Raw genomic sequence first — 21,577 nt, 5'->3', positions numbered from 1 at the left:
TAACAATTTTTAGTATACAAATTATCTGTTTATCAAACTATACAAGGTAAATTCTCATTTTTAAATCTCAGTTCCAATTTTTTACCACTGTATCTCTCCTTCAGTTCCTGATATTAAAGAACTGAAGTGAATATTCAGATAAAGAAAATTTAGATTACTATTTGCCTGGGTAAACTTGTTATACAGGTCATTCTGGTATTCATCGAAATGAAATAGTAGGCCTTCCCTGGTGGTACAGTGGATAAGAATCTGCCTGCTAACACAGGAGACACCGGTTCAGTCCCTGGTATGGGAAGATTCTGCATGCAGCAGAGCAACTAAGACTGTGCATCACAACAATGGAGCCTGTATTCAAGAGCCTGCAAGGCGCAACTACTGAGCCTGTGTGCTTCAACTACAGAAGTCTGCACCAAGAGCCTGTGCTCTACAAGAGAAGCTATCGCAATGCACTGCAAGGAAGAGCTGCTCCTGCTTGTCACAACTAGGGCAAGCCCACACACAGCAACAAAGACCCAGTGCAACCAAAAATAAATAGTAAAAAATAGGTAAATAAATAAAAACATGTGTCTAAAAGTGAAATCTCAAATTTTTGTCAAAATGCAAGCTAATTTTCAAAACAATAGCTACAATTTATTAAACATCCTCTGGGTATACACACACACACCACACACATACATGAAATTATTACAATTAAAGAGAATTGAGAATTAGAAGGCTTTAGCTAGAAACTTGCCCAAAGTCATACATCAAGAAAGGTCTGGAGTCGGTATACCTGTATCCATTCATCTCACAAACATTCACAGAGTGTTTATTATATAACAGGAGTGGGATTTACATCCCTCTGATGCTCAACTCAGAGGCTGGAGGCCAAAGCTATTTTAATTAGAGCCCAGAGGTCCTTATAATGAGGCCATCATTTGTGTGTTCTAGTAACTCAGCAAGGGTTTTATTGATTTTGAAACTCCATTCTTAATTTCTCATATTTTCATGATACCCATGAGTGTTCTAGCAAGGAACTTTGAGAACAGTGTTTTCCTAGAGCTCAGAGCACCTAGCAATAGCCTGGATGGGTCTCCATCATCTGCATATATTCAAATCCTAGACTTCTGTGAAGAGGAATGAAGGTGGTAAGAAGATAGGTTGGAAATGGGAAATCAATCAAAGTTAGGAAATTGTGTCACATTTAATACTAATAGTGCATTAATGTCCTTGGTAACATCACAAATAGAGATTCCTTGCTGACAGAACAGCCCAGCACAAATGGCATCAGAATACATATGCATGGGGTGCGAGATTGAGGCGTGGAAGAGGGGTTCTAGAGAGGATTCCAAAATAATTCCCACAGTAAGACTAAACCCAGGCTCATGATTCTCACTTTCCCCACCTTGACCTGTAGTCCTCTATAGTCTCTGCTCCTTACCTCCACCGCCTGTGTCATGGAGGTGGCTCATCTGTTGGCATTAGATATATAATCTAATTTGATTATTAGATTATAATAATCCATTCGGATAAAAGTGAAAATGAAAGTGAAGTCGTGTCCGGCTCTTTGCGACCCCATACACTATAGCCTATCAGGGTCCTCTGTCCATGGGATTCTCCAGGCAAGAATACTGGAGTGGGTTGCCATTTCCTTCTCCAGGGGATCTTCCCAACCCAGGGATCGAACCCTGGTCTCCCGCATTGCCGGCAGACGCTTTACCGTCTGAGCCACCAGGGAAGCCAAAAGTTGCCCTTTAAAAAGGATCAGTGATGAGTAGTGCGTTACCAAAGGAATAAATATCAAATGGTAGACCCTCAAGAGTCTTGAACACCTGTGAGAGAAAAAGGATATTAGGGTTTCCCTCTCTCAAATCATCTTAAGTTAATTACTGCCTGCCTAGAGGGTTTGCTCAGATCACCTCTACCTCACCTCAAATTTTGATGAAATGTTTGATGTCCAGATTGGATTATAGTGTGCAATGTGAAATCAGTGACCTGACCAAAATATGATGAATGGGTCTTGCTGAGGTCATCCTGAATTCCACAAAAAATCTTTTCAATTCAGTTTCACAAGTAGGAAAGGGCAGATAAACTACCCTAAAGCCTCTTTGAAATCAACACACATCTTTAACAGTTAATTAATATTATATTGTCCTCCAACATCTGTAGCACTGTCATCACGTAATCATTTGATTTTCATGAGTAGAAACCTTGTCCAGGCCAGAGAATAAATGAAAAAGCCCTAGGGGAAACCAGGGAGTGGCGGAGAATAGGATGGAAAAGAGAGAATTTTCACCAAAAATGAAAAGGAAGAGAGGAAAGGGGAAAAGTGAAAAGATGAAGTGATAGAAACATTCATCATACATTGATTTGTTCAAATGCTGAGATATATATTTTCACATCCACTGTTTAATTTCATTCTCACAACAATCCGGCAAAATAGTCTTCATTATCCTCATTTTCCCAAAGAAATAAACTAAGTTCAGAGAGACTGAGTACTTCATCCGAGATCATACTGCCTGTATTATCCTCATTTGTGATTACATGCTACTGAAGAGAGACCTATACTGCTTAGAAAGTGGTTTAAGCAGAGTTCAAGTTCATATCTGCTTGATTGTACTGCTCTGCTTTTTCAGTAGGTGTTTAAGAAAGGTGGCCCACTCTCAAATAGGAATAACCTTTAGCTGCAAACTGTATTGCAGATGGAAATCCTTCCTGGGAAGTTGTTGAGCTGACCCCCATAGACCACTCTCACCCACTTTCCAATCAGGACCAACCTCTTTAGGAGCCTCCGCTTGGATGAATTCTTCATAAATTTTCTTTGCCATCTCAGCCATCTTGACAGGGGACTTGATCTTCTTGTAATCTTCACAGGCCATCCAGAACTCAAGATTCTCCTCACTGAATTCAGACTTCAGGAAACTTTTGAAGCTGGCAAGTCCATCTAGCAAGGAAAAAGGTTATTTGAGGAAATGTATTCTATCTATCTATCATTATAGCCCATGTTGTAGCCTAGGTTTATTTATAACACATTTCTGTTATCTGTGTAATAACCTTACTAAAGTTAACTCATTTGTTAATCATTACAAACCTAAGAGGCAGAGGCTGCTATATCCTATTTACACATGAGGTCAGAGAGATCAAGTAACTTTCTATTAGTTAACCAACTGGAAAAAGTGGCAGAACTGGGATTCAAATACAGACAGCCTATATGTGGGTGATAAAAGTTTAACCGTACAGAGCATTGAGGAACACTGCGAACACTAACGCCATTCTGGATACTGATCAGTTACCAAAAAGAAAAAACTACACTTAAAACTTGATTTGGTAGTGTAAGTAATATTAATGTTGATTCTTGCATATCAACTATTTAGTTTTTTTCTCTCTAAAGTTGATTTTTGGAGTAAATATTATGTTTGAGGAATTACGGTAAATAAAATAGACATGATACCTGCCCCAGTGAAGATTCTGGGGAGGTAGACAAGAAAATGAAGAAACATACACAAAAAATGTATACACAACAAAAGAAAGCAATATGAAGGATAGTAAGAGTAACAAAAGGGTCCTAACCTGATTTTACATTTAAAGAAAGCCTATATGAGAAAGTGAGACCTGAGACCTGAAGGAGGAGTGGTAGGGGCCTGATGAAGGGGCCCACATGTAGAGCAGTTACTACACCCATCAATGAAGCATCGGTCTTTAGAACATATTAAATTAAGTGTAATTATCACTGCTGTGGTTCTGTTTTCAGAGTACTGTTGCTCATATAGAATATATTTCACTTGTAAACCCAGGTCTCCTGCATTGAGGGCAGATTCTTTACTGTCTGAACCACCAGGGAAGCCCATATATATGTACATCTTATGCAAATATGTATATTAGAGATTCTTGGGTCTGATCCTTTTGTTTTCTTTTTCTTTCTTCTAACCTTGTTCTGCAGCTCTAAGCTCCAAAGTGGTAGGTAAGTTGAAGGCAAGGTCAGGAATCAGGAAGCAAATGAAGAGGAACAAAGGAAAAATCACTTTATATCTTCAATATTTTCCTCCTTTTAAAGCTGACATAGATAGATAGTTAGATATATATCTAGCTAGATAGAGAGAGAGAGATAGATAGATGATAGATAGATAGATACTTCTTTTCAACCTAAATTCCAACAAATCTGTATGTACTGAGAGAGAATCCATGCATATTTATTATGTAAGGTAAGTGGACTTCTAAAGGAAGGAGAGAAAATTTTATTTCTCCACAGACTATATCAGAGTCACAGGCATGCCTGGCCTGGCATTTGCCTCCCAGGCCGAAGGCTGGACTGACTGGTACATCAAGGTCTACATTTCCTCTAACTTGTTCCTCCTCAGAAGACACTTCTACAATTCATTAGTTTTACTTGGAGAACATATTCATGCACTGAATTCATTTCCTTTGACCTAATTTCTATTTCCATTCCTCTTGAATATTTCTCCCTACTTCTTTTTATAGATTCTAATTTTCATTCATTAGTCATTGCTCAAAACAACGATTTCAAACAATATGCACAAAATATAATGATTAAGCCAGAAATATAACATTGTCTTTTTTCAATTTTCCTTCTATACATTTTGTCTTTCTATCCCTCACAGTTCCCAGCAATTGCACTCAGCTTTAAAGAAACAGAATTGCTAAGTTATAATTAACTTGAATTAAGGTCACTGACAATTCTGTATCCAAACAAGAAACTTTGCATTTTAAACCCTTCTCCCTGTACTTAACATAAACACATTTTTTTTTTTTAATTGAGCAACACCGAAAAATACATTGGGAAGTGATGGTAGGTATGATAAACAATTGTCTCTAGTAACCGACCTAGAAGAACTGCTTTAAAACCACTTGATAATGTTCACCAGGATAAGATCAGATGTATTTTCCCTCACTCCTGCGCATATTTCCAGCACTATGTGCTCTCATAGGCCATTCAGGCATGACCTAAATCAAATCCCTTACAATTATACAGTGGAGGTGACAAATAGATTCAGGGGACTAAATCTGATACACAGAGTGCCTGAATAACTATGGACGGAGGTTCATGACATTGTACAGGAGGCAGTGATCAAGACCATCCCCAAGGAAAAGAAATGCAAAAAGGCAAAATGGTTGTCCAAGGAGGCCTTACAAATGCTGAGAGAAGACAAGATGGGAAAGGCAAAGGAGAAAAGGAAAGATATACCCATTTGAATGCAGAGTTCCAAAGAATAGCCAGGAGAGATAAGAAAGCCTTTTTAACGATCAATGCAAAGAAATACAGGAAAACAATAGAATGAGAAAGACTATAGATGTCTTCAAGAAAATTAGAGATACCAAGGGAACATGTCATGCAAAGGTGGGCTCAATAAAGGACAGAAATGGTATGGACCTAACAAAAGCAGAATATATTAAGAAGAGGTGGCAAGAATATCCAGAAAACCTATACAAAAAAGATCTTCATGACCCAGATAACCACGATGGTGTAATCATTTACCTAGAGCCAGACATTCTGGAATGTGAAGTCAAGTGGGCCATAGGAATCATCACTGTGAACAGAGCTAGTGGAGGTGATGGAATTCCAGTTGAGCTATTTCAAATCCTAAAAGATGATGCTGTGAAAGTGATGCACTCAATATGCCAGCAAATTTGGAAAACTCAGCAGTGGCCACAGGACTGGAAAAGGTCAGTTTTCATTCCAATCCCAAAGAAAGGCAATGCCGAAGAATGCACAAACTACAACACAATTGCACTCATCTCACATGCTAGCAAAGTAGTGCTCAAAACTCTCCAAGCCAGGCTTCAACAGTACATGATCCGTGAGCTTCCAGATGTTCGGATTTAAAAAAGCCGGAGGAACCAGTGATCCAACTGCCAACATCCACTGGATCATCAAAAATGCAAGAGAGTTTCAGAAAAATATCTACTTCTGCTTCATTGACTACACTAAAGCCTTTCACTGTGTGGATCACAACAAACTGGAAAATCCTGAAAGCAATGGGAATACCAGACCACCTGACCTGCCTTCCAAGAAATCTGTATGCAGGTCAAGAAGCAACAGTTAGAACTGGATATGGAACAACAGACTGGTTCCAAATTAGGAAAGGAGTACATCAAGGTTGTATATTGTCATCCTGCTTGTCTAACTTATATGCAGAGTACATCATGAAAAACACTGGGCTGGATGAAGCACAAGCTGGAATCAAGATTGCCAGGAGAAATATCAGTAACCTCAGATATGCAGATGACACCAACCTGATGGTAGAAAGTGAAGAGGAGCTAAAGAGCCTCTTGACAAAAGTGAAAGAGGAGAGTGAAAAAGTTGGCTTAAAGCTCAACATTCAGAAAACTAGATCACAGCAACCAGTCCCATCACTTCATGGCAAATAGGTGGGGAAACAATGGAAACAGTGACAGACTTTATTTTGGGGGGCTCCCAAATCACTGCAGATGGTGACTGCAGCCATGAAATTAAAAGACGCTTGCTCCTTGGAAGAAAAGTTATGACCAACCTAGACAGCATGTTAAAAAGCAACGACATTACTTTGCCAGCAAAGGTCCATCTAGTCAAAGCTATGGTTTTTCCAGTAGTCATGTGTGGATGTGAGAGTTGGACTCTAAGGAAAGCTGAGTGCCAAAGAATTGATGCTTTTGAACTGTGGTGTTGGAGAAGACTCTTGAGAGCCCCATGGACTGCAGTGAGATTCAACCAGTCCATCTTAAAGGAGATCAGTCCTGAATATTCACTGGAAGAACTGATGCTGAAGCTGAAACTCCAATACTTTGCCCACCTAATGCAAAGAACTGACTCATTGGAAAAGACCCTGATGCTGGGAAAAATTGAGGGCAGGAGGAGAAGGGGACAACAGGGGAGGAGATAGCTGGATGGCATCACTGACTCGATGGACGTGTGTTTGAGTAAGCTCCAGGAGTTGGTGATGAACAGGGAAGCCTGTCGCGCTGTAATCTATGGGGTCGCAAAGAGTCAGACATGACTGAACGACTGAACTGAATGAACTGAACTGATGTGTTATCATTTAGTGACATAGGAATCAATAGTACATGCTGAAAGAAGAAACAAAGACTGAGTTCTCTGTCATCCTTAAAGTTTTTATTGTTTCTTAAACAAAAGGTGTTCGTTAGTCTCTGCTGAAATGAGAAAATTTCCAGGCACTTTCTAGCTGCTAGGAAATGATGGTAGGAATAAAGCCTAATGAGCTCCCACACTATCAGGTGTAAGACTGCAGAGGAAGCAATAACTTCACACAATAAGTGTAGGGCCAATTAACTCTCATTAGCCTCATGTCCCCATAACATAGTGATTCAGGCATTCTGAATCACCCTTTCCACATCCTTGAAAAAGGTAGAGCTAAAATTCTAGTCTTCCAAAACATTGTTATTTATGACCTGAGGATACATTCCAGGATGCCACAACAATAACATTTACCACATTACCAAGACATCCTAGCCAAGGAATGAGCTCAGAAAATAATTTCCAGTGTACTGAATCCATTTCCTGGATTCGTATAAGAGAAGTGATTACTTCTTTTTTTTTTTTTCTCATGGGATTATTTGCTACTATGACTCTTTCTCCCAGGATGCTGTTGATTATCTGAGTTCAAGGTTCGAGTTTCATTTATCTTTTCCCCTCTCTCAAAAGCATCCCACCTCTTAGTATAAATCTGTGGACCTAATATTTAATAAAGGTGCAAACTGAATAAAATAAGACTCACTGAGATAAAAATTTCCTCCTACATCTCAAAATTGAACAGCACAACATTAAGGAAAAATAAATTAACTGATTTTGCTATTGCTGTAGTATTTTATTTCATGGGCAAGTTACCTAAACTGTCTCTGTCTCAGTTGCTTTTTCTGAAAAATATAAATTGTTTGCATATCTAAGTGCTAAAATTATTGAAATCATTAGATAAGCTAATATATGTGAAATCTATAGAACAGTGACTGGCATATGATGAATAATAAATGTAAGCTACTGCTTTTTTATAACTATTGCTTTAAAGAAAGTTGTGACTACTAGTGAGTAAGATGATGATAAAGAACAGCCAGACAAAAGAAGGGAGAAAATTGGAAATCAAAGAAGAGAAGTAAAGAAGAATGCAGACAGAAACAAAAAGAGGAGCCCAGATCCAGCCTATTCCATTCCCCATGTGAGAGTCCAAATCTCAAAGATGTTTCAAGAAAATGCTCTGATCTTTTGGAACTCCCGAGGCAAAGAGATTCACATAAAAACTCTGTGGCTACTGGGTTATGCTTCATTCTTCCTCTGCTCTTGAAAATAGTCGCGTGGAAGAGTTTAAGGTCACTGTCTCATTTAAACGCCCACATACAATCTGTGTTTGTGTTTAAAAAGCAATGCATCAGTTATACAACCCATGGACCTTCAAAAAGAAAACAGATGGTTCTGTATAGAAAACTGGAGACGAAAACATAAGAAATTGGTGTTTTTTCGGAACAGAGTCAAATATACTGGGCAATTAAAAAAAGATTTTGAATAGGTTGTTAGGTAAGGCCTATTAGGTTTTAATAGGCTATTAAGCCTATTAATCAGTAAAAAAAAAATTATTCTGTACACAACACAATATTGTAAATAAATTATATATCAATAAAGAATATTTTCTTGAAAGAAAAAATAAATAATCTTGTGGAAGAGAAAAGATTGAGTAGCAGCTTAACGGTCTTAGTTTTTTAAAGGTTTGGTACCAAATGATTTCATTTTCACTCAAAAAAATTTAAGTAAAACATGGATTTAAGGAAGGCTTGGGGGACTGTATCAATGATGAGAATCAATATCCTACATTAGCACAAGAGAATGTCAAATGTTCCTCATAAGCCAACAAACATGACACTCTCTGAGGTTAAATGATTTAATTTATCAAACAAACATGCAAGAAGGAGTCATGATGTTTCTAGTGCATATTTTTCAAATGTATCTTTCTTTATTATGTATTCTGAGTCAATCATAGCTAATGTCAGAACCATAATAGTTCTGGTTATAGACCATTAGTTTTTGCAGATTCAAAGAGTATCTCATAAGAACTGAGTTGCCAAAGTTTGGCTTAGTTATCCACAATGCATGAAAGCTAGTGTTTGGGGAAATATGACAAAAACTGTTTCTTTTAGGTGGATGGTGTTGGGGTAGAATTATTTGGGCACACGTCCTTCTTTAGAAATAGACAGAGAGAAGCAGAGACAAAGTGGCAAGAGAGATGGTGTCGTAGAAGCAGAGAGAGGTGGGGAAATGGAAAGACAGGAAGAGAGGCAGAAACGTGGACAGAGAAACAAGGTGGAGGGAGGCAGAGGCTGCGCTACGTGCCCAGGGCACCACCTCCTACAGGGTCTGGCTCTTTTTAATTTCTGTGAGATCTCTGTGTCCATACCAGAAACCCTTTTTATTATTTGTGCTCGTTTGAATAGATAAATATCCTTTCAAGGAAAGACTTCTGACTAGAGCAGTTATCAAATGTTTTCCCAATTATTACTTGGCGGAAATTGTCCAAATCTTAAAACTCTTAATTACTTAAGAAGATAATGATGTGGAACTTAAGATTATACACACACACATACATACTCAAGACACACACATAGTATATACAATTTAAAAATATTATATATAATTAAATAAAATTTGAATCTTACATATATATTTGCACACACATATATAAGCATATACATATTTCCCCTTTAAGAAGCAGAAAACATTACTGCAAGAATATCAGATCTCAGGCTTACACCATGGAAATCAACTACTTGCAAGCTGAAAAACTTCAGTCCCAAAATGCTAGGTGTTAACAGGAAGTGCCTCTGGCTTAACTTATTCTAATAGTTCTCTATCTCCTAAAAGCCTGAAACATATAAACATGTGGCCCTAAGGATTAGTGTGACTGAAAAGGATAGTGAATGGGCATATAAATTCATATCTTTCTCCTTAATAGTTTTAAAAACATGACAACAGTTCTTCTAATTTTGTTTATTGATAGTAGCAATAAATACATGTACCCAGGGTATGCATAATTCATTTGTCAGGTATTGGCCCTAAAACCACAGGTAACACAATAAATAAGTCAACTGATAAACATAAATATTTTTCTCCTAGTTGACTTCATGAAATTTCTGTGTCCAAGAAGGATAATGAAGTCATTTATTAACCCAGTTATTCAATAAACATTTGTTGAACACTTTATATGCATCAGGGCTGAGTATTCTGTTTAGCATAAGAAATAAAAAGAAAGTCAGATAACTGAATCACTTTGCAGTAAAGCAGAAACACAGCATTATAAATCAACTATACTTCAATAAAGTAAATTTTTTAAAAAAGAAAATCAAAAGTGGATAATATTGAGAGGGAATACATGTAAATCCATGGCTGATTCATGTCAATGTATGGCAAAAACCACTACAATATTGTAAAGTAATTAGCCTCCAACTAATAAAAATAAATGGGAAAAAGAAAAGAAAGTTTCAAATTAGTGACTTTGGTCACTATCTGCCTCCAGATATTAGATATTGATTCTATTGGGGTAAACAGGTTGCCTCACCAAAAACAAGACAAAAAATGTTTGTATACAGTTCAACATACATCCTTTGCCACCTACTCTATGTCTCTGAATCTTGATGGTCCTGTGGGAAATATTTTCTAAATTCTTATTTTTGCAAAGCATTGAACAAAGTTTCATAGTCAATTTTTATAGTGAAAATGGAAAAATGTGAGTTAGATAATTTACATAAATACTATTTTTAGGGAGAACGATTCAACATTTTTGTATTACTGTGCACTTCATGTTGTGAAATTATCCAGATGAAAAAGACTAAGTCCTGCTTGTCAATGAGTTTATATTCTGTTATAGGAGGAAGATGCTGTGATCAGAGCACAATGTAGCAAATAACAAGTGGCGTAAAAACAAACAAATGCAAACAAAATGCACTGGAAACTCAGAGGGAACATAAATCATTTTGGATGGTCAAGAAAAACTAGGCATTTAGTATTTAGATTTGCTCTAACAGGAGAGGAGAATTTCAACTGATAGAGATATAAATACAAAATATTCTAGTCAAAGGGATTACACATAGAAATGGAGGGGAGAACAGTTCAGTTTGACTGCAGACCAGCAATATAAGTACTATGGAGAATTCTAAGAACTAGAAATTTAAACTTGATACTTCAGACCTTGGGAATCAGTAAGGATTTTGGATTGGGCAAAGGCAAATAGTGCTTAGGTATATTGGTATTAGCTTGGGGAGGAGTTCTTGCTTTCACTTTCGTCATGTCTTGAATGAAGGTATAAAAGGCATGCTGCCAGAAGAGGAAAATAAGGCTCAGTGAGGTTAACAACCTGTGGCTGGTTACAAGAGCAATTAATAGCAATTTGAAATACCACCCAACCCATGCCTCAGAGTTTAGTGATATGTACACTGTTATACCCAATCCATATCAAGCCACTATGAGGCCAAGATGGAAGATGCAGTGTGTCTATTTTACTGATGGAAATTTTAAGAGGAACAGAGGTCGAACTACCAGCTCTGCTCATTCAAGTGAGCAGGACAGATGGGAATACAACCTGCACTCAGGAGCCCTCCAGACAACTCATTTTCACATTCTCCCAAAGTGAGCTAGATAATCATACTCCCTTGGCATCCTTCCAAAGTTGAAGAAATGTCAAAATTTGAGAAGAAGGCACTGGCAACCTAAAGCTGCCTCTTTTTGGCCTCTTTCCCCTGACCTTTATAAAGATAATTCAAATTTACGATTGCTCTTTTTTCCCCAGACTTACAATTGTTCTGCAGGAGCTTGTCCAGGGAATCACGCCACTGCAGGGCCTCGTCCAGCGAGGGTCTAAATTAAGCATTAGGAAAGAAAAAGGAGACAGAAAAAGATGCATTAGAAGGAAGTTAACCACATACACAAACAATGACTTGGACCTGCTTTTCTTTGAAATGTTATAGTTGATGACATTCTCAGAAAAAGAGAGTTACAGTTGTTTTATTCTGATCAAGTGGGTTTGATGAGCTGGGTTTGATTTCCTACATCTATCTTGCATATTTTCATCTTTGTTGAACAATTTGGTTAGGGTTGTCCCTTTTCAGAATCAGAGAGTATTTGTCTTGCAGCTATGTCTTGATATTCTTGAGTATCCCATGACAGTGTCTCCAACTGTGGTCTTTTCCTTCCAGATGTAACTGAATAAAATCCAGTTTTCCTACTATGGGTCTTGAACTCACGTTCTCTGCTTCATCAGGGCTACACTTTATACACCAATTTAACCCACAGAGATCATTTTTTTTCTGATCATTGCAGGATTTATTCATTTCACACATGCCTTTTCTCCCTGGCTTACAAGGAAATCTTATTAAAACTACAGAACTCACAGTGGGAGATTATATGCTGACAACCAAAATTTTAGAATCCAATAAAAAATAGATAAAGCTGAATCTCAAATAATACAAACAAATCATCTCTACAAACTAAAGCATACATTTAGGAAGAAGTTTGTACTGCACATTTATAACCAGGGGCTGTGAGGCTCAGCCCTAACCTGAGGTCACTCAAAGAGCATTTCTTTCACATTGACAGGGAATTGCCATCTCACTGGGGCTGATGGAAGATGCAAGGTGTGAAGTTGCCTCCTGGTGGGAATATTATCATAGCAGGTCTACAATTTTAAAAATCTGGAATTAAAAAAAAATGTGGGGGGTACATCTCTGGTGGTCCAGAGGTTAAGACTCCGTGCTTCCAGTGCTGGGAATGTGGTTCGATCCTAGACAGGGGATGTGGTTCGATCCCTACTAAGGTCCCATATGCTGCATATCATGGCCAAAACTTTTTATAAAACCCAGGTGCATTTTCCTGGACAAACAGAACAGGATAATGGGTTTTTGTTTTGTTTTGTTTTCTTTTTTAAATTTACTCTTTCTGAGAAGAAAAGTGGTGAGACTGTGAATAGGAATGTTGTATACAAACATTCTGGATCCTGATTCAAAGGAGAAGTAATGGTCAACATAGGATTTCCCCTTCAGTCAGTCAGTCAGTTCAGTCTCTCAGTTGTGTCCAACCCCATGAGTCGCAGCACACCAGGCCTTCCTGTCCATCACAAACTCCTGGAGTTTGCCCATCGAGTCGGTGATGCCACCCAGCCATCTCATCCTCTGTCATCCCCTTCTCCTCCTGCCCCCAACCCCTCCCAGCATCAGGGTCTTTTCCAATGAGTCAACTCTTCACATAAGGTGACCAAAGTATTGGAGTTTCAGGTTCAGCATCAGTCCTTCCAATGAACACCCAGGACTGATCTCCTTTAGGATGGACTGGTTGGATCTCCTTGCAGTCCAAGGGACTCTCAAGAGTCTTCTCCAACACCACAGTTCAAAAGCATCAATTCTTCAGTGCTCAGCTTTCTTTATAGTCGAACTCTCACACCCATACATGACCACTGGAAAAACCATAGCCTAAACCAGACGGACCTTTGTTGGCAAAGTAATGTCTCTGCTTTTTAACATGCTATCTAGGTTGGTCATAACGTTCCTTCCAAGGAGTAAGCATCTTTTAATTTCATGGCTGCAATCACCATCTGCAGTGATTTTGGAGCCCCCAAAAATAAAGTCTGACACTGTTTCCACTGTCTCCCCATGTATTTTCCATGAAGTGATGGGACCAGATGCCATGATCTTAGTTTTCTGAATGTTGAGCTTTAGGCTTTTTATTTTAGCATTTATATTTGCAGAAACTCTGTAGCTACCTTGTTTTAACTACCAGTTTTTCTCTCACAGCAGGATTGTGTCAAGTTGGGCAGGTGACACCTGAGGAAAATAGCTGACTGTGCTCTCCCGGGGCTCACCGGCTCTAATTTTTGTGTGATGATGTGAGTTTTTCATTGTCAGATCAAAACAGACTAACAAGGCATTTATTAAAACATTAAGGCCAATGAAGGTGTCTTTCCTAAATTGAAATTCCTTTAACTCTTAATTGTTTAGCAATTGTTCAAATAACCCAGGAAGATTCCTGCATCATAAAAATAATATCTTAGGGGTTTAATCACTTAGAATAGAAGAGACGTTGATAAGACAATTGCTGATTCTACTTCTTGTTTGAACCTCTCCAGGCTCAGAGTTAGCCTCGATATTATCTAAGGAGTGCAAGATGGCAGTAGATTTTTTGACTAAAATACTGAGAAATTCCTTCACTTCTCTATTCCTCATTGCAGAACATGTGTAGATTTTGAGTCTTAATTATATGATTTTTCATATTTTTTTTTGTTTTTATGTTTTTAGTATTTGAAGGTTAAAATAAGCCAAAAATGGGAGTAACAAACCTGATTAAATAATCTTTAGTGGTTTCATTTTCCTGACTAGAAACACGGAAACAATGGATCAAAAACTCAACAAGAATTCCTTGGAAATTTATTTTTAACAGGGAGCTACCTCCTTACTTCCCTTTTTCTTTTGGTTAGTATAAAGGAACACAGGAAGGAGAGGAGAAATGACATGAGGAAGGAATTACAAGCATGCCCCTATATTTTTCTGCCTCATTTTATTTCTAACCAGAAAAGGAACTATTTTCTACAGATCAATAAATAACTCCTCTAGGCTCTTCTATACTACCTCATACCAAGAATTTTTCCTTTGCATTTACTATTTTGTACCTACATGTTTTCACATGTGGCCTTATCCATCTTAATTTTTTCACTACAGTGGGTTTGTGGTATGCATATAACACCCACCAAGTCTTTATTGATTGCTGACAGAAACAAGACATTAAATAATTGAACAAAAGAGACAGAACAAAGGGAAGACTGAATTGCCTTCTGATTTTATAAACATCTTTGTGAGATGAAGTCACCTTCCTGTCCTGCATCTCCTCAGGCGAGTGTGGAGGGGCGCAGGGAGAAGAAACGGCAAGAGCAGGCGCACCAAACCCAAGCACGTTACCACGTCCGATTTGTCTCAAATGGTCTTGTTAGAATGAGACTAATGGTCACTATCAGCAGCACATCACAGCCGAGATTAAATTCCTGAAAAGGATGTGTGCAGAACTTGCTTGGGGGTAATATTAGTCCAAATTGATTCAAGGACACAGTCAAGCAGAACACATCCCCCACAGCATGAAGCCCAGCACTCTGATTACCAGCCTAGGAGATGCCACAGGTTCATCCTGTCCTGATTCTCAGAATTTGCCATTAAGTCTGACTTCTCTGAAACAAGATAGGTGCAGATCTAAATGACCAGTAAGTATCCTGGTTCACAGTGTCATTGCTGACCACAGAGAGCGGGCATGGAGTTTCTGCCTGTGGATGTGGAGGAGAGGAGGAAACCAGTCCAAATGAAAGGCAAGATAAACATTTATCGAGATGCTTAACTGTTTTATAATAGCCAGTGTAAATGCCTCTTGGTCCAGGAAGTGATGATCTCAACTGGAAGAGCTCTCTCCCTCTGCTGAACTCTGATCACATTTGCTTTTTGAAAATCCTACACATCAATGATACTCACTGCCTAGATGAGTATACTCACTGCCTAGATGCCATAGCTTGTCAGTCACAGAGAGATTTTTCCATTCTACTTGTCTGGCGGTGCATTCCCTGAAGCATTAATCTACCCTGCAATATGCATGTCAGATTAATGTGTAAATTAATAATGGTTCAGCTTGCCCAAGTTTAGTCTAATTGATGAAAGCTACAAATAACTCAAAAACTTAGAGTACAAATATTTTAGCCCCATGAACCGTGACTATAGCTATAAGCAACTCTGGCACTTCCTTAACTAGAACCATGGGAGAATATTTTATTCTAAGCACTGGTGGTTTTCTTCTTTATTTTCTTCATAAAAAAAAAAAATCTGCATAGTCCCTGACACGCATTTAAACTTGCTTGATAATGTTCTGGCTCTTGACAAGAAAAATGAAATCCAGGTAATTTATTGGCATTTAAGTGCCTGTTCAGCTCTCCCTTCTTTCCTGCGATATGTCTGCTCATGTCCAGCCTCAAGTTCATAGACATTTATTGAGCTCTCACCCCAGGACCAACAGTAACCTGAGCACTGTGGATGGGGATACAAATAAATACACCTGCCACTTTTTGATGTCTATTCATGGGTCAGACATTGTGCATCCATCTTTAATCCTCTCAATAAAGCTCACTCTGCAGTTTACCAGGCTAGAGTATGTATAGGACAACACTTTATAATTATTCTCCCCTATGCAGAGGCTAGGGACTGTTTACATGTACAGGTCATTCTAGAGTTATAAAGTGGTAAAACAATAACAAAAACACAGTTAAAAATTAGTGACCTTGACAGAGAGAAAAGGAACATCTAGAATATAAAATAAACTATAAAAATATCTACATCAGCTCCTGAACATTTTGCAACTGATTATTTCATGAGCCATGATAACAGTTTTTGTAAACTATATTTTCATGGTTTCATAGCATGTTTATTGTTCATTATGAGGACCTATAGTGGAGTCTTAGGGAATGCTCACATATAGAGGGTGCGCAAAAGTGGGCGCCCTTAGAGAGAGAGAGGGCAGGGGGAGAATTTAAAGTTAGAAGTTACGGAAGAGAGATATAAGATGGCCAACTGGTGAGCAGCGTCAAACTCAGCCCACAAGTCAGGAGTTCGACCTTAATGATAACAGTTTCAGTGAAGTAGTAAGTAAGGTTTAGACCTGATAAAGGGAGTTAAAGAAGAAATGGAAAGCAGTGACTTTCCATCCCTAGAGTTATCCAATGAAAGCAAAAGGAAGGGATAAGAATAGAAGAGGTGAAGTGCTTGGGGTTGGGGGTGGCAGGGTGCATAGTTTTCAGACTGGAGCATGACACTTGTTTTTTCTAGTAGAAAACAGTCCAGAGCGGAGGAAAAAGCAGTTAAGAGTACTAAAATGGTAACAGAAGCTGGCCTTGGGCAGGAGGGATATAGGAAACTTTTTTTCTATTTTTTCCAACGGTTCAATTTTCTTTTTCCTAATGAGAGGAATGAAATTATATTTAAAAAAGAGAAAATGCTTTTTTTAAAGGCATTGCTTTTTTTAAAAAAATGATAGGAGTTAAAAATACCTTCCATCCGGAGAAAGTCTTTTTTCTCCTCTGAGATTTATTTTCTTCTCCTTGAGAAGAACGTGGGTAAAAAGAAAAAAATACAGAGAATCTTGAAAGTGAGGAGAACAGAGATCAATTGAGCTCATGCAGAACACAGTCTTCTGCTAATTAAAAGGCATGGAAATGCACCAAATATAAGGTGGTGAATGGGGTTTAGGAGTTTGGAAGAACATGGGAAATCTTTGCAGTGGTCACTGTTAAAAATGCGGTAAGAGACACACAAATATTCTCTAGGGATAAGAAGGATTTTTTCCAAAACAATTCAAACTTCTGGAAGAAGAAGGGGGCTGGAAGACAAGAGAAGAAAATAATCCAGTAAATGTCAGCCTCAGGTTTTCTTCCAAAACTGCCTCTCTCTGAATCCCTGTTCAGCCAAATAATTCAAATATCTATGTGGGATATTAAAGCTGAGAATCAAAGCAGAAATGTAGCACTATATTTATTTTTTTAAAGTTAATTCCAACAGATCAATAACCTCCACATTGTTTATTTCAAAATAGACTTTTTGATCTTCTGTTATAATGAAATATGGTTCTTATTCTCTCCCAGTGCCTGGTTCCTGTTGCTCCACATTAAATTAACTTCCCTTTTTCTAAATGCAGAAAACTCAATTATGCCTCACTTCCGGCTTGGGATCACTTTGAAGTAATAAAAGGAGGAGAGTGGAAATATCCACTTAGGTCGATGAAAAAAAATTTAAAAGGAATAACCCATCTCTCTAGCTCCCAACCAATCCAGCTACATGAGTGTAAAGGTCATTTGGAGAAAAGATTGGCCAATTTATACAAATGCTAAATTTTAAAAGAAATGGAGTTTCAAAGGCATTCCTCTATTTTTACCACACTTCTGTGATCTCTGCAAAGCTTTTAGGTAGTAGAGTGAAGGGTCTTGAATACATTTAGCTCTTCTTCTCACTTTCCTTTCTTGATATCAGGGCTGTCGTTGTTTTAAAGAGAAGATGGAGTGTATTTGTCTAGTCAGTCATGGGCTGTGTAGTTAGTGGACCTACAGTGAACATCGTGAATACTGTGAGTAGTGACATTAAGTTACAGTAATGTCAACGAAATTGTGGATTACGATCACTGCCATAACATCTTGAAACTTTGGAATTTTAGTTTCCCTCCATGCCTAAATAAATAGACGTATGTGGGGGCGGTGGGGGAGGACCGCAGAAGTCCTATAGAATATTAATTTATGGACTAGGGAAGAACTGTTTGATGTGCTTTAAATAGAAGCATCTGGTCAAGTATTCGTTCCTGCACCAAGGAACAGTCTTCATTTCCTCTGTTGGACCTTGAAGGGACAATGTGTTGGAGAAGAAACTATTAGACTTAATTGTCTGTCTTGATATCAGCCTCTTCTTGAGGGAACTGTTCCCACTTATATCTCCCTGCTGAGGAAGCAGTCTTGTATATTTCCTGAGCAGGGGAGCATCCGGTCATTGTAATTAATTGGATCAAGAATGCTCACGTCACCCAAGGACAGCAAGTGAACAGGTATTTTTAACCATACTTTTGGGTCAGAAATAACTGATGAGGTGGCTGGTGCCATTTTATAAGATATGGCCCATCTCTCCAACGATGTCCCAAGATGGGGGTCTTATCTTTTTTTGTTTAAGCATCCTGCCAGTAAGCAATATTATGCTCCATATACAGGAGAGTGTTAAAAAAAAAAAAAAGAAATCCTGTTTATCAATACAAACCAACTCTCTGAGGACTTTTATGATCCTTGATGAGTCACTGAAGGGGGTAGTTCTACAGAGGGATGGTTCTCTCCACTTGAAGAATAGCCATCCTCCAGAGGTAGAAAGTGGAATCCATAATCATGACTCACTTCTGGGTCTTGGCTGGCTTCTCCGGCTTCTCATTGTATGGAATGACAAGGTCAATGGCAGACTCTGGCTTCTGGAGGAGAATTCCCAACTTGATCTTAATCTCCTTCGCCCTGAAAAAAGAGACACACGAGAGGAAAAGGACACTGCATGAACATAGAGATCTAAGAAAGAGATTTCTTTCCACGTCAGAGAAATAAAAATGAAGAAAAAACCATTTCACTGTGGTGGTGGGAAGAATACTAAAGTAGAAATTGGGATACATAAGTTCTAATAACACTTATCAAGCTCTTAATACATCCCTGGATAATATGTGTTCTCTCATTTTAATCTCAATTGTTTCATATGTATTTTTTCACATTCTATATAACAGATACTATAGTATTCCCACTTTACAGATGAAGAAACTAATGACAGAGAATTCAAATAACTTAAGATAACCCAGCCAGTATGTGATAGAAATGGACTTGACCCCAGGCTGTCTGATTGTAAATTCACAAGTGCAACTCACCAGTCTTCTGGGGGCTCTGGTCCTAGCTCTGCCACTAATTAGACACGTAACATTTGGAAAAAGGTAATCTTTTTGTTTATTTTTTTTTCTTGCTAGACCTCAGTTCCCTCATCTGCAAAATGGCAGTTAACCTAGATGCTTCCTTTAGCCATTTCCAGCTATAAAGTTAAATTACTCTGCTTTACGATTAATTCTCTGTAAAATGTTCTTCTTTTACACGCATTTGATTTTTTGCAACCCCTTGCCCATTGTTCCACAACGGTTCTGGTAGTAGTATCCTACATGCAGTAAGCCTTCAGTAGATGGGTGTTAATTATCAATGGTCTGACTGTAACAGCATTATACTACTCCTTTCCGTCTTCAACATTTTAGTGAATATATGTGGTCAGAAGTCTGGGCACTTCTGCATCCTAGGATACAACTCTTTTTGTGCCCAGTTTCAAAACTAACTTCCTAAATTACTCATTGTTTTTTCACAAGTCTGAATTCATAAAGCACCAAGCAGATCTTAAAAATTAATCCATATGACAAGCCACTGCATATTGGGAGACCCAAAACGCTGTCCTTTCACTGCCATTTAGCACTTCACTCATACTTTTAAGATATGGTTTATCATATCTCAGGACTTCCCTGGTGGCTCACTGGGTAAGAATCTGCCTGCCAGGATAGGAAATGCAGACTTGATCCCTGTCTGGGAAGATGCCTGGAGAAGGAAATGGCAAGCCGCTTCAGTATTCTTGTCCAGGAAAATCCTATGGTCAAGAGGAGCAGGGCAGACTACAGTACATGCATGAGATTGCAAAGAGATAGCAAAATTAGCGACTGAACAATTATCATATTGCATTATGGTTACTGACTTATGTGTCTGTTTCCCACACCATAAGACCTCTTTGCAGGAGGGGATTGAGTCTTAAATATCTTTTAACACCTGTGCATAGCATGAAGCTTGGCAGCATAGTCAACTTTCAAAAATATTTGCTAACGTGAACTAAACATATCTTGATTTTTCTTCCTTACAAATCTGCTAACATTTATCTTCCAGTCAATGCTGATCATAATCAAAGTCTCAGAGAGCTGTAATGGGGTTGTGATGTCAAGTTGTGGTCTGATAGAGTTGTGTTACTATAAACACACAAGACTTTCTTCATCCATTCACATGAAGACAGTGCTGAGGCAATTAAAAACTATAAAATGCATGAGATTAGCAATTATGAATACTAGGGAGAAAAAGGAAATATACCATATAACTTTATAAAATCATAGATATTCAATCATATCATAGGTTCCTTTAGTATAGTAAATGTGATTTTGGAACTGTTGGTCACTTCCACAGTGTCTTTTCCTTTTCAGTTCCTTCTGCTTCTCTTCTTTCCCTGGGACCCACTGTCTGGTAGAAACCAACTCGGGTACCACACTATAGCAGATTGAACTCAGCTGTGCCCAACATTATGGCGGAGCTGAGAATGTTCTGCCAAGCGAGCTTATATAAAACAGAAGAAGAAGAATAAGCATCAGTTTGATTCCGGACTTTACAAGTTGCTTAAATTATCTAATGCTTAGTTTTTTGCCTAGAAATTGGGACTAATAAAATACTACATGCTCATAGATTTTGTGATGATTTAATACATTAATGCATGTGAATCACTTAGAGCGGCATGTAATACTGCTTCTTCAAAGTTAGTTCTAACTACACAATCATTCTATTTCAGCCAAATTCAAGCCATGTTCCCTAGCTTTGAGTACCAAAGTAAAACGTTCAAAAACTTCCCACATGTTACTAAGAATGAATACATCCACTTCCTCCCATATTCTACCTCTAGAGACAAGAACTGCCAATTTTATATTTATCTGAAGAAAGAAAACAGTATTTGGCTGTGAAAATGCATGCAGTATGTGTGGCTACCCTCTGCTGGCCAGTGTGTAGAACTGCAACCAGAAACACTAGGCTCACCTTTTCCATCAAGACAGGATAACCGACGTAGACCTTGAAGAGTTCCATCCAGGATACCTCTCCTCCTGGTCCCATACGCCCCTCACTTCTTGACCATAGGAGAAGGCATGACGCTACTGTTTCACTAGACCCAATAGTTCACTGTGCTGTTCTTGTGTCCGACTCTCTGTGACCCCAAGGACTATAGCCCACCAGGCTCCTCTGTCCAT

General features: G+C 38.4%; 1 protein-coding gene across 1 annotated transcript in view; it reads right to left on the bottom strand.

The window, feature by feature from the left end:
* The window catches only part of RGS5 (regulator of G protein signaling 5), a 56,135-nt gene that overhangs the window by 7,164 nt on the left and 27,394 nt on the right, over window positions 1-21,577 (bottom strand). Inside the window, exons 2-4 of the mRNA XM_043877121.1 lie at window positions 18,909-19,019; window positions 11,766-11,827; window positions 2,757-2,923 (exon numbers count right to left, since the gene is read on the bottom strand). Coding sequence (XP_043733056.1) covers window positions 2,757-2,923; window positions 11,766-11,827; window positions 18,909-19,019 — 340 coding nt within the window. The remainder of the gene's footprint in view (window positions 1-2,756; window positions 2,924-11,765; window positions 11,828-18,908; window positions 19,020-21,577) is intronic.

This window comes from Cervus elaphus, chromosome 20 (assembly GCF_910594005.1).
Source record: "Cervus elaphus chromosome 20, mCerEla1.1, whole genome shotgun sequence".
NCBI lineage: Eukaryota > Metazoa > Chordata > Mammalia > Artiodactyla > Cervidae > Cervus > Cervus elaphus.
Note: the sequence above shows the minus strand (reverse complement) of the source record. Positions and strands in the feature narration are given on the sequence as shown.